Here is a 13,181-nt window from a genome sequence, read left to right as displayed (position 1 = left end):
TGGCTTGGGTCAGGCGCACCTTAGTCTTCAAGGTGACATCTTTGCTTTTTAACTCTTTAAAGATGTCTTTTGCAGCAGATTTGCCTAATGCAATGCGTCCTTTGATTTCCTGACTGCTGCTTCGATGGGCATTGATTGTAGATCCGAGTAAAATGAAATCCTTGACAACGTCAGTCTTTTCTCCATTTATCATGATGTTCCTTATTGGTCCAGTTGTGAGGATTTTTGTTTTCTTTGTGTTGAGCTGTAATCCATACTGAAGGCTGCGGTCTTTCATCTTCCTCAGTAAGTGCGTCCTCTTCACCTTCAGCAGGCAAGGTTGTGTCATCTGCATAACGCAGGTTGTTAATGAGTCTTCCTCCAGTCCTGATGCCCCATTCTTCTTCATGTAGTCCAGCTTCTCAGATTATTTGCTTAGCATACAGATCGAATAGGTATGGTGAAAGGATACAACCCTTAGGCACACCTTTCCTGACTTTAAACCACGCAGTATCCCCTTGTTCTGTTCATATAGCTGTCTCTTGATCAGTGTACAGGCTCCTCATGAGCACAATTAAGTGTTCTGAAATTCCCATTCTTTGCAGTGTTATCCATAATTTGTTACGGTCCACACTCTCTAATACCTTTGCATAGTCAATAAAACACAGGTAAACATGTTTCTGGTATTCTGTGCTTTCAGCCAGGATCCGTCTGACATCAGCAGTGATATCCCTCGTTCCACATCCTCTTCTGAATCTGGCTTGAATTTCTGGCAGTTCCCCGTCAATATACTGCTGCATCCGCTTTTGAATGATCTTCAGCAAAATTTTACTTGTGTGTGATATTAATGATATTGTTTGATAATTTCCACATTCGGTTGGATCGCCTTTTTTAGGAACGGACATAAATATGGATCTCTTCCAGTCAGTTGGCCAGGTAGCTGTCTTCCAAATTTCTTGGCATAGATGAGTGAGCACTTCGAGCACTGAATCCATTTGTTGAAATATCTCAATTGATACTCCATCAGTTCCTGGAGCCTTGTTTTTTTGCCAATGCCTTCAGTGCAGCTTGGACTTCTACCTTCAGTACCATGGTTCCTGATCCTACGCTACCTTCTGGAATGGTTGAACGTTGACCAATTCTTTTTTGGTATGGTGACTCTGTGTATTCCTTCCATCTTCTTTTGATGCTTCCTGCATCATTTAATATTTTCCCTGTAGAATTCTTCAGTATTGCAACTTGAGGCTTGAATTTTTTCTTCAGTTCTTTCAGCTTGAGAAATGCCAAGCATGTTCTTCCCTTTTGGTTTTCTATCTCTAGGTTTTTGCATATGTCATTATAATACTTTACTCTGTCTTCTCAAGCTGCCCTTTGAAATCTTCTGTTTTGCTTTTACTTCATCATTTTTTCCTTTCACTTTAGCTACTTGACGTTGAAAAGCAAGTTTCAGAGTCTCCTCTGACATCCATTTTGGTCTTTTCTTTCTTTCCTGTCTTTTTAATGATTTCTTGCTTTCTTCATAGATGATGTCCTTGATACCATTCCACAGCTCGTCTGGTCTTCAGTTATTAGTGTTCAACGCATCAAATCTATTCTTGAGATGTTCTCTAAATTCAAGTAGGATATGTACTCAAGGTCGTACTTTGGCTCTCATGGACTTGTTCTAATTTTCTTCAGTTTCAACTTGAACTTGCAAATGAGCAGTTGATCTGTTCTGCAGTCGGCCCCTGGCCTTGTTCTGACTGATGATATTGAGCTTTTCCATCATCTCTTTCCATGGATGTAGTGGATTTGATTCCTGTGTATTCCATCTGGCCAGGTCCACGTGTATAGTCACCATTTATGTTGGTGAAAAAAGGTATTTGCATTGAAGAAGTCGTTGGTCTTGCAAAATTCTGTCACAGGATCTCCGGCATCGTTTCTGTCACCATGGCCATATTTTCCAACTACCAGTCCTTCTTGTTTCCAACTTTCGCATTCCAATCACCAGTAATTATCAATGCATCCTGACTGCATGTTCGATCAATTTCAGACTGCAGAAGCTGGTAAAAATTTTCAGTTTCTTCATCTTTGGCCTTAGTGGTTGGTGCATACATTTGAATAATAATTGTATTAACTGGTCTTCCTTGTAGGCATATGGATTTTATCCTATCACTGACAGTGTTGTACTTCAGGATAGATCTTGAAAAGTTCTTTTTGACGATGAATGCAACACCATCCCTCTTCAAGTTGTCATTCCTGGCGTAGTAGACCATATGGTTGTCCAATTCAGAATGGCCAGTACTAGTCCATGTCGGCTCACTAATGCCTAGGATATCGATGTTTATGCATTCCATTTCATTTTGAACGATTTTCAATTTTCTTAGATTCATACTTACATTGCACGTTTTGAGTATTAATGGATGTCTGCAGCTGTTTCTTCTCATTTTGAGTCGTGCCACATCAGCAAATGAAGGTCCCAAAAGGTTGACTTCATCCACTTCATTAAGGTTGACTCTACTTCAAGGAGGCAGCTCTTTCCCGGTCATATTTGGAGTGACTTCCTACCTGGGGGGCTCATCTTCTAGCACTATATCAGACAGTGTTCCGCTGCTATCCATAAGGTTTTCACTGGCTAATTCTTTTCAGAAGTAGGTCCTTCTTCCTAGTCTGTCTTAGTTTTGGAAGCTCAGCTGAAACCTGTCCACCACGGGTGACCCTGCTGGTATTTGAATACCAGTGGCATAGCTTCCAGCATCGCAGCAACACGGAAGCCCCCACAGCACAACAAACTGACAGATGTGTGGGGGTTTTAATCATTAAGACTTAGAAAATCTCAGGTGTAAACTCAGTATTTCTGCTTGTGGTAGACTGTTATCCCAGAGTCTGACCTGCCTTCTGTGCCCAGGTCCCAGTCAGACGGAGCAGGAGCTTCTCCGCCTGACCAGCAGCTCTCCTGTTGACCTCCTGTGTGAGCCTGTCCCTTCGTGTTTGCCGTCCCCTCAGCTGAGACCAGATCCCGTCATCCTCCAATCTGCTGATCTCATCCAGTTTGAGGAACACCCTCAAGATCCTTCTGGTAGGGTACATTGCGTTCTTGTGGGAGTTTTCCTTGTGGGTTAAAAAAAAAAAGCCACAATGCCAGTATATTGAATGTTTGATTGGGGTTGGGGGGTTTTATACCTTTTCAGGCATAAAAATACCCATGCTTACTGTTCAGGACCTTCTTCCCCTGCCTGGGTTCCTGCAAAATTGGATTTGTAGCCTGAGGGTGCTTGGGGAGCATCAGGCAAGGGAACGGTTTGGGGGAGTCTGGAGGGCTGACACAGCTGGGCTCTGCAAAAGCCGTGGGGGTTGGTACATGGAGTGCCTCCTGGCTTTCCATTCTCCCACGTTCTTCTCACCCTTTTGAAAGGTGCAGGGACCAACCGGCACACCTGTCACCAAATGTACACATTACCCCAGGCCTGGACCTAGAGTTGGATGACTCCAGAGAGTGCTAGGACTTTGAGGTTATGAATAGGGGAGGGAGGGAGGTATGTATGACTTGAGCCCCTGGGATCCGCTCACTAATCTGGGAACGGAGAGGAAACTGAATATGTTGAGCACCTACTTAGGCCAATGCTGAATTGAGTACATTCCGCATGCTGCTCTCTTGTGTCTCACACTGCCTGCCGACCCTGTGCCAGGGGCTGACACTGTTACATTCCTCACACTGCCCTAGTGCATCTCACACCGCATGCTGACCCTGTGTTGGGGGTTGACACTGTCACATTCCGCACACTGCCCTAGCGTGTCTCACACTGCCTGCTGACCCTGTGCGGGGGGCTGACACTGTCACATTCCGCATGCTGCCCTAGTGTGTGTCATACTGCCTGCCGACCCTGTGCCGGGGGCTAACACTGTCACATTCCGCACACTGCCCTAGTGTGTCTCACACTGCTGCCGACGCTGTGCGGGGGGCTGACACTGTCACATTCTGCACGCTGCCCTAGTGTGTCTCACACTGCTTGCTGACCCTGTGCTGGGGGCTGACAACACTGTCACATTTAATTCTTGCCACAACTCAGAAGTCGGGGCATCACTCCCGCTGTACAGGTTAGGTGACTGAGGTGTAGCTTGTGACATGAAAAGAGGAAACTGGCCCAGGCTACTTGGGTAGGAAGTGGCAGAGCCAGGATATGGACCCCAAGCCTCTTGTCTTCCTGCTGTGCCCCCAACCCCCTGAGAGGTGGCCACCTGCTCTGTAGCGGTCCTTCCGATTGTCTGAAGCTGTTGTGACCCATTCTTCCCCACGCTGCCATCCAGAGTCTCACAGGGCATCCTGGTGACTTTGGGGTGGATCTTCACAGTCCTTGGTGTTCTGAAGCTGCTCTTGGCCCTGCTGCCGAGTGAAAGGACTGAAGGAGATGGGGGAACGCGATAACGCGATAACTACCTCGGAAGAGCGAGCCTTCGAAGGGGGTAGACTTGCACTGTGTTCCTCTGGAATGAACTCCTAGAGTTAGTGGGAGACAGTAACTCTCCCATGGGGTTGTAGTCTTTGGGCATTTAGTATAGATGAGTTCAGCCGTATGCATGTGACGAGGGATAATTTGAACAGTGGGCAGTTCTCTCTGCCCTTGTCCTTGGTGTCAGCCTGAGGAGGGCGCTGGGGCTCTGCCGTCGCATCAGTCTTGTCTCCCCTGTGCCACTCGTAGTGAGAACCCGTTGCTGTGGAAGTCTAAGTTAAAAAATACATACATTTCAAATAACGTAACTTTGTGGCTTAGCCAAAAGAACAGTGATCTGTAAACACTGCAGGAGAATTGGCTGTGTCTGACTTCCTGGATTTCCGAGGGTCATACTGACTATATGCAATTTTTACCTCACTCCCTGGCATTAGAGCCACGCAGAGTACAGTTCCTCTGTAAACAGAACGGGCCAGCAGCTCCCTGACACCGCGGTCCCCCCTGATCAGAAAGTCTTTAAGTCATGTGTGACCTGTGGGCCCTTAGCTACCTGGCAGAGAGTTGAATAGGCAGACAGTCCAAAGTGGGAAAGATTTTCAAACCATTGCCCATTGGTCTATTACCAGAAACCAAGATCTCTAAAACCCTGAAATCAGCAGAGCGGTGAGGCGCAGTTTATGTATGTGACAAACTTTTGGCTACACAGCTAAATGTAGACTGTGGCGTAGGTGTGACATTCAGGGGGTTATTAAATCAATACTGTTTTTGAGAAAATAGGAGAGAGAAACTGAAAACCAAGACACTTCTTACAAGAGCTGGAACTTAATTTGTTTGCTTTTCTGTGTTTACAGAAATTATGATTTTAAACCAAGAAGAGAGCATTGAAATTCCAGTCCCAATAAAGAATGAACAACTTACCTCTGGCTCCAGGTCAGCTTGTGTCTCAGCAGCTGCCCCCGAGCCTCCCTGCCCCTCCTTGGAAGCCCCCGAGTCGCTACCCAGCCAGGACCGTGTGGAAAGCCCAGCCAAAAAGCAACCCAAAAATAGAGTAAAATTGGCTGCCAACTTTTCCTTTGCACCTGTAACCAAGCTTTGACTCTCATTTTGAACATAGAATGGGGAAATGCTGTCTGATTCTGCACACAAAAGTGGGTTCAAAAAAAAAAACATCCTTTTCTGTTGTAATGAAATCCCCTGGAAGCCACTTCCTTCGTCTTTAGATGTCTTCCTTACTGTTTTTGTTTCTTGTACATTGAACACAGCTTTAAGCTGAAGTTTTGTTCCCTTCTCTGCCCCCCACAATGATTTGAAAAATTTCTGGCACTTGTTAATGAATCCTTAATTTATTGTACCAAATTTTTCTTAACTATTATGAAATATAATGGTGTTCCATAAAAAGAGAGCAGTAAGAACTCAGCTAGAAAGAAGGGGTTTTACTTCCACTAAGCCGCAATCGTGGTCTAATCCTATATGTAGCATAATATAGTCTCTAAGTCTTTGCTTACTGATGTTGTCAGACAGTATTAATCAAATGCATGATGTGTCCTTGAAACAAAGCCTGTTCCGTGATTGTGCATACTTACACACCAAAGGAGAAGGCAGGCGGGGAGCTGAGAGTCTGTTTTCAGTTGAGGAGATGAAAGTTCCACGTGACTTGTAGTGTGCCTTGTTTTTTATTTAACCATGTCTGTAGTTGACAAATGTGACTTCATGACAAAATTTTTTAAATATTTCCACTTTGGGGTTCCATTTAGGAGCTTTCTAGAAAGTTGAGGGTGTTTTAAGCTTCCCTTTTATGTTAAGTTCCAAGTTGCTATAGATTAGGTTAAGGAAAAGGAGATGGTCTCGGTGTCATGAATTTAAAGTCAGCATTGGAATTACAGCACACATTATTGTGTGTCGAGAGGCAGTATTGGGAAGAGAGTCTGATTTTCTAAAATATGCATCAAATGCATAAATTACAAATCAGAGCTGAGTGGTGAGGTGCTTTAACAGGAGCGCTATCCATACTATTTCCACTAGGAAGAGAGAGAAATTCTGTCAATGCATACGAAGGCCAAGGTTGATCAACTTAACCTTGTTTTTGTCATTTTAAGGCTGGTTTTGGTAGCTGGGAAGCTTTATGTATGAGTATATATGTGTTTGTGTGTGGTTGGCTTAGCGTCTTTTAATGGCGTTTGTTTTTACTCCGTTACTTCTCGCTGTCGGAAGCGTGCTTGGGTTTGTCAGTGGTGTCTCATGTCTCCGCCAGTCCTGAGGAAGCGCTGCACTGTGGGATGACCTCACTCTCGAGTTGACCGAGGCATGTCCGGTGACGGGTGGCCTCATAGTCCTCCTGGAGAACCCGACATTTACAATGGGTTGTATTTGTTGGGCAAAAAGGCAGATTCATGGAGCAGAAAGAACCTGTTGTGCAAGGTCTTCCGCTAGTTAGAAGGTTTCTTTTTTGGGGAAATGTTGATAGTTTGTAATTTCTAGAAAGCCAGAAAACAGGCTCTGACTTCATAGCCAGCATTTTGATAAAATGCCACAAAATAAGGGCTATTGAGAGATTTTTACAGGTTAGATTTTTGTTCCCCAAATCTTTTAAATGAAGCCAGTGATTCCCAGTGCTCAACACACGGCCTCAGTCCAGATGGAACAACACTGAAAGACCTAAGCATTACGGCGTTCTGGGAATCCTTCTGAAGACGTTTCTTCTGCAGACATAGTGTTACAGGAAGTAAAATGCAAATGTGCAGTTTCTTTTTTTTTTTTCAAAGAAGCTTTTAAACAACACGATAAAGCTGGTGATGAGAACATCAGTTGCCTTAGTCAGAGATTTCTTAAGGCAACTTTGCACACTTGGACTTGAGTTTCGCTAGCGTGTAAGGGCTTATGGGCTTTCAAAATGTAAGAGGTCTCATTACAAGTCACTAGGAACAGTCTCGAAGAACAGGTTCTTTGGGCTGCAGATGAAGACGTTGTAGTTACGCGCTGTCGTGTGAGTTAGTCACCATTGCCACTCACTGGAGCCGCCAGCCAGGCTGAGACGCATGGGCGACTAACAATGGCTGTTTGAAAATGTGGGAGTACGGCAGAAGCACGTTGTGTCCATAATGTATTTCACAATGGCCAGTCCAATTGGTATCTATTTTTTTATCCAGAGGCTTAATTAAATGATGTGACAAAATAATGTATGAGAATTAAGACAATGAAGTTCGTTCTTTCTGGGTGGAAAGGTGTACCAGATTGTCTGTTTAAAAAAAGACAGAAGTTATCACCCAAACCCCCTTTCCCATCTTGCACTGTTTGTTTTGGATTGGGCTCGGGGGAAGAGATATTTTTCTTAACTGTCTACTTTGTTTGAACACTTTTTTTTTGTGGTTTAAGTGCTGTTCTGTGTGTTGGGACCAAACAGTTGTCAATAAACTTTACAAGCAAGCATCTGATTTGAGTTTTCCAAACGAGTGGTTTTGTTTGTTTGTAGGAATTATCAACCAGTCCAGTTCTGTCTTTCACGTTCCATTTTGGGCATCCCCAGCTCCTCACCCCTTCTGGAAATAATAGTGCTGTGAAGGAAGAAGAGGCAAACACACTGGCCTGACATTTAGAGGCCCTTTTAATTCAGCATCCTCCCTGGTCAGGGGCCTGGGCCTTTGTGGTCAGGGTCTTCTGAGTCTCCCAGCCTTAGTTCCAGCTTACGCCCGTGTGTGGGCAAATACAATAACCACAAACACCCTCCAGTTACAAAACTGGTGTCATCCCTAGGATTTCTTCTTCTGTGACAGAGACCCAGTTTGCATGCTACCTTGTTTTCAATCACTGCTAAGCATGCTTTTGGAATAAGCCATTTTGGAAAAGACTTCTTTCACAGATTCAATTATGAAGCCCCTCCCCCGAGACCACCACTACCCCCTCACCATCCCAGTCACCCCTTGCAAGAACTTTAAAGGACCTAGAAGGACCTGAATGTTCGCGCAAATTGTTCCTTGATGAAGTGCAATTTTTTTTAAGTTCAAAGTTTAACTCTTCAAAACCTTTGGCAATCCTTTCGAAAACACATTTGATGGTAGGAAATGTTCACAGAAAAGGCTGAGCTGCCACCATGCACCCCTTAGAGCAGGACAGGAGGTCTCACAGGACAAGGTTGGAGTTTGAAATGTGCCATCACATTTCTCTTGGTGCATTTCCCACCTGCCATGGTTTGGAGACGCCAGCTCGAGGCTGTGGCTGAGTGGAAGCAGACCTTTCCACACCGGTGTAATATAACTTGCCTGAGACCCATCTGCTCTCCTAGGCCCTGACTCCAGGTGATCTTCTGAACTGCCTGCAGTTAACCACCTGTGCCTTTACCTGCAGGCAGGGTGCTTCCTGCTTCGGGATTTATCTCGGGTTTCTAGCTGCATCACGTGGGCCAAGAGTAAGTCACATCTGGGAAGCCCTCCTGTTTCCTCCCCATCACCAGGGTCTTGGTTTTGCCTTCATTTGGTCTTGGGAGTGGGATAGGTTGCATACTGGCTGTAGGCGGGGCGGAGGGTGGAGAAAGGGAAGGTGCAGTAACCCTGACTCACTGTCCATCAGCCAGGGATCAGAGCAGCCCCCATCATGGCTTTACTTGACCTTGCGGTCTCCTGCGTTGCTTTACTTCAGGCTGTCACAGTAAAGGAGCCCTGGTGGCGCAGTGGTTAAGAGCTATGGCTGCTGACCAAAAGGTCGGCAGTTAAATCCACCAGCTACTCCTTGGAAACCTATGAGACGGTTCTACTCTGTCCTATACGGTCACTATGAGTCGGAATCAACTCGATGGCAATGGGTTTGATTTTGTTTTGCTATACTAACTGACAGAAGCCCAGGTGGCGCGGTGGTTAAGCCCTCAGCTGCTAACTGAAAGCTTCTCAGTTGGAATGCACAAGCTGCTCTGTGGGAGAAAGATGTGGCAGTCTGCTTTCGTAAAGCTTACAGCCTTGGAAACCCTATGGGGCAGTTCTACTCTGTCCAGTAGGGTCGCTGTGAGTCATTATCAACTCGAGCGCGTTGGGTTTGGTTGGTTTTTATTGTTCTAAGGAACCCCAGTGGTGCAGTGGGGCAGCTCTACTCTGTTTCATATGGTCACTGTGAGTTGGAATCAACTTGACAGCACATAACATTATTCTCCCTGATTTGCAGATCTTGGCTACTGAGGTGCAGGGGGTGAAGAAAATTCCCAGGCTCACACAAGAGCGGGGGGGTCAAGCTGCGATTTTAACCCAGTCTGACTCTAAACTGAAGCCCTTAATCAGTGTTCTAGATTGTTTTCCCTTTTGCTAATCCTGGTCAGTGGGCTTTGTTCAGACTGAACACTGTTGAGGGGGCCTCAACCTGCCTCCTCTCCCATAGCCCTGGCTCCCGCACTAGAATGTAAGTTACATGAAGGCAGGACAGGGCCTGTCTTATCCTTCTCTGTTCCCTGTTGTTACTGGGTGACGCTGAGTCAGTTTTGACTCCTAGTGACTCTATAGGACAGAGTAGAACTGCCCCATAGGGTTTCCAAGGCTCTACTCTTTATGGAAGCAGACTGCCACATCTTTCTCCCACAGAGCAGCTGGTGGGTTCAAACCAATGACCTTTCAGTTAGCAATTGAGCGCTTAACCATTGTACCACCAGGGCTCTTTCTGTGCTCTCCAGCACCCACCAAGTACCTCACTAACCAGTGGGATTAACTAAGGAATTAACAAGAGGGAAATAAGCTGACATGTGTCCCTTAGGCCAGCCTTACTGAGTGCTTTGCCCCAGCCTATGATGCCCTCTGGGCTGCCCTGTGCTGGCGAGTGTATGAGGCCTGGCTGGTGGCTTCAGCACCTTGGAACTGCTGCTTCTCAAGCTGCAGATGAGCTGGGATGCTGAGCCCTGCAGCTCAGGGCTGTCCAGCCATGGCGGAAGTAAAAGTTTACAGGAAGCTCAGCTGCTGCTGGTGTGGCCATGAGTCAGCCCTAATCAATTACAGATGAACAGGAACCAGGCTGGAAATGTAAACTCAACACCTAGGCCTGCTGACACTGTTCCACCCATAGCCTGAGGTCCCCTCAGAACATAAGGTAGGAGTTGAGGAACCCAGACTTAAATCCTAGCTTCACCACTTATCTGCTGTGTAACCTTGGGCTAATTACTTCCCCTCTCTGAGCTCCGTTTCCCCACCTCCAGTGGAATAGTGGATGCGGGACACTCCCCTGCCTGATGTATCTGGCTTCCATGCCAGCACATCCCCACAAGGGCTCTCCCTTACCAACTACATCCTATTTGCAAAATCCTGTGGGCATTTTCATAAAGTTTTTAAGGTCACATGTTCTCTGGGCCAAGTTAGACTCTGTGGAACGCACCCTTGAAACTTTGCCCAGTTTTCCTTATTCCTCCCTGGTTGTTCCTACCCAGTCCCTTTTGTCTGTTCCCTTAAGCACTGGCAAAAGCAAAAGAATAGAGCTGGAGGGGTGGTTGGAAGGGAGGTGGGAATGGCAGGTAGGGGCTGGATCATGGAAGGCTTTGGAAACAAGGCCAAGAATCCAAGACTTACCATGAGGACCGTGAGAAGGTAAAGAAGAGTTTTAAACTGGGAAGTGACTGGGTAGAGTTACACTTCAGGAATCATTTGGCTTCAGGGAGGAGTACAGGTAGACTAGGAAAGGGTGACGAGAAAAGGAGTGGTGGGGAGTCTGAGAGTTCTTAGAGAAGGAATAGCGTGTGAAGGGCCAGGAGCAACAGGGAACATGGCAAGAAGAACCAAAGAACCAAGAGAAGGCTTCTGTGGTCCCAGCATAAAGAGGGGGCCAGGAGAGGGGCATGAGATGAGGCTAAGGAAGTGGGAAGGGGTCAGATCAGAGGGCCTTTCAAACCATGTGAAACAGTATGGACTTCATCCTAAAGGCCATGGGAATGGCTTCAAAGAGGGGCATGACAATGAGATTTACATTATTCAGAAAATCACGTGGCTGGAGTGTGGTAAATAAATTCAAGGGGAAAAGGCCAGTGTTCAGGCCAGTTGGTGGCTACCTTGGGGGCATGGCAGTATGAACAGTCTAGACATACCAACCAGTTGCCATTGAGTCAGTTCCCACTCATGGCCATCCTATGTGTGTCAGGATAGAACTATGCTCCATAGGGTTTTCAGTGGCTGATTTTTCAGAAGTATATTGCCAGGCTTTTCTTCCAAGGTGCCTGAGGGTAGACTCAAACCAGCAACCTTTCAGTTGGCAGCCAAGGGCATTAACTGTTTGCATCACCCAGGGACAGAGATATTTAGGAGGCAGAAATAAAGACATAGTACTTGAATGGATACAAGAAGCAATAGAGGAGTCAAGGAGAAGTCCTAGGAAAATCCTTGGCAACTGTGTGGGGGGCACTTTGCTGAGATGAAAAACACACAGGTGAAGCTAAGCTCAGTTTAGGACAGAGGTCAGTAAACTTTTTCTGAAAGGACCAAAGAGTAAATATGGTAGGATTTGTGGGCCGTATCATCTCTCTGATAGCTAAACTCTGCCATTGCGGTGCAAAACCAGCCACGGACAGTATGGAAACAAATGGACATGGCTGTGTGCCAAACTTTATTTACAAAAACAGACAGCAGACAGGATTCGGCCCGTGGGCTGTAGTTCACCGACCCCCGGTTTTGGACATGTTACATTTGATGTGCCTACTCTGTATTCAAGTGGAGAGCCTCAGGAAGCAGTCAGGAAAATGGTCTGAGCTCAGGAGAGAGGCCTAGGCTGAAGAGAGACGCTGGGGAATCATCAGAGTGTAGACAGCCATTGAAGATATGCCAGGAGGGGTGAGATCAGGAGAGGGGGGTGTGAACAGAATGCCGAGGGCCAGGCCCTGAAGATGAGAAAGGTTTAAAGGAGACTGGAGAAGGGTCCACCTTTGAGGTGGGAGGCAATCAGGTAAAATGTGTGTTGTATCAAATGCTGCCAAGAACTAGGATACGTGGAAGGCTAAAAAACACCAATTGGATATAACCAAACAGAGGTCACTGTTGACCCTGGTGAGAGGGTGGCAGGAGGATGACAGAAGCCAGAATAAAATAGGTTGAGGAGGAAGCAGAGGTTAGGACAATGGAGACAGGAAGACTCTGGATGGTACTAAAGAAGTAAGGCTTGAAGATGTAGAGAGGTGGGAGCTGCAAGGAAAGACTGGATGTAGGGACTTTTTTTTATTGTAGAGATTTGTTTCAATGCTGACTGGAAGAGAAAGGAGTGAGGGGATAAGAATGGTGACCCCATTGCTAACTACCATGGGGCCTTGCGAAAGACCTTACCTTCTACTTCCTCAGCTATAAAATGGACATAATAACAGGATCTGCCTCCTTGGGTTGATATGAGGAGCAAACGCGATAATGTGCAGACAGTGTTCTGCACACAGTGATATGCTCTCACCAAAGGGTATTCCTGTTATTCTCCCACCTGGCTTCCGGAAGGAGCACGTCTGGGTGTGCAGAACTCTAAGGTTCACACTTCCCAGCTTTGCAGGCAGCCCTGGTGATGGGGAACCTCTTGGATAATGACTTTCCTCTGCTCTTCCATGAAAGCCTAAATCAATGCTTCTTCTGTTTTTTGTAAAATCAGTAGCAATAGCAGGAGCATAAGTTAGGTCTACCCCAGGGCTTCACGGATGTGCTGGAGGCAGGATTTTTATGAGTTTCAATCTCTGGCTTGTTGGATCAGTGAGTGACTGTTGTCTAATTGGTCCAAAGTCAGGCTTCCAGACACATGTTTTCAGTGGGGAAAGGAGAGCCGCAGGCCCTTTGCTGCCTGGGGATTTTA

At 46.2% G+C, this 13,181-nt stretch overlaps 1 protein-coding gene across 8 annotated transcripts in view; it reads left to right on the top strand.

Annotated features, from left to right (window-relative positions):
- The window catches only part of MARF1 (meiosis regulator and mRNA stability factor 1), a 41,757-nt gene extending 34,593 nt beyond the window's left edge, over nucleotides 1–7,164 (top strand). For all 8 annotated transcript variants that reach the window (XM_023728493.1, XM_023728492.1, XM_012554633.2 and 5 more), the window contains 2 exons: nucleotides 2,867–3,037; nucleotides 5,261–7,164. In XM_023728493.1, the coding sequence (XP_023584261.1) occupies nucleotides 2,867–3,037; nucleotides 5,261–5,505 (416 nt within the window). In that variant the 3' untranslated portion in view covers nucleotides 5,506–7,164. The remainder of the gene's footprint in view (nucleotides 1–2,866; nucleotides 3,038–5,260) is intronic.
- The last annotated feature ends 6,017 nt before the right edge of the window (nucleotides 7,165–13,181 follow it).

This window comes from Trichechus manatus, unplaced genomic scaffold, assembly GCF_000243295.1.
Source record: "Trichechus manatus latirostris isolate Lorelei unplaced genomic scaffold, TriManLat1.0 scaffold00024, whole genome shotgun sequence".
Taxonomy (NCBI): Eukaryota; Metazoa; Chordata; class Mammalia; order Sirenia; family Trichechidae; genus Trichechus; species Trichechus manatus.
Note: the sequence above shows the minus strand (reverse complement) of the source record. Positions and strands in the feature narration are given on the sequence as shown.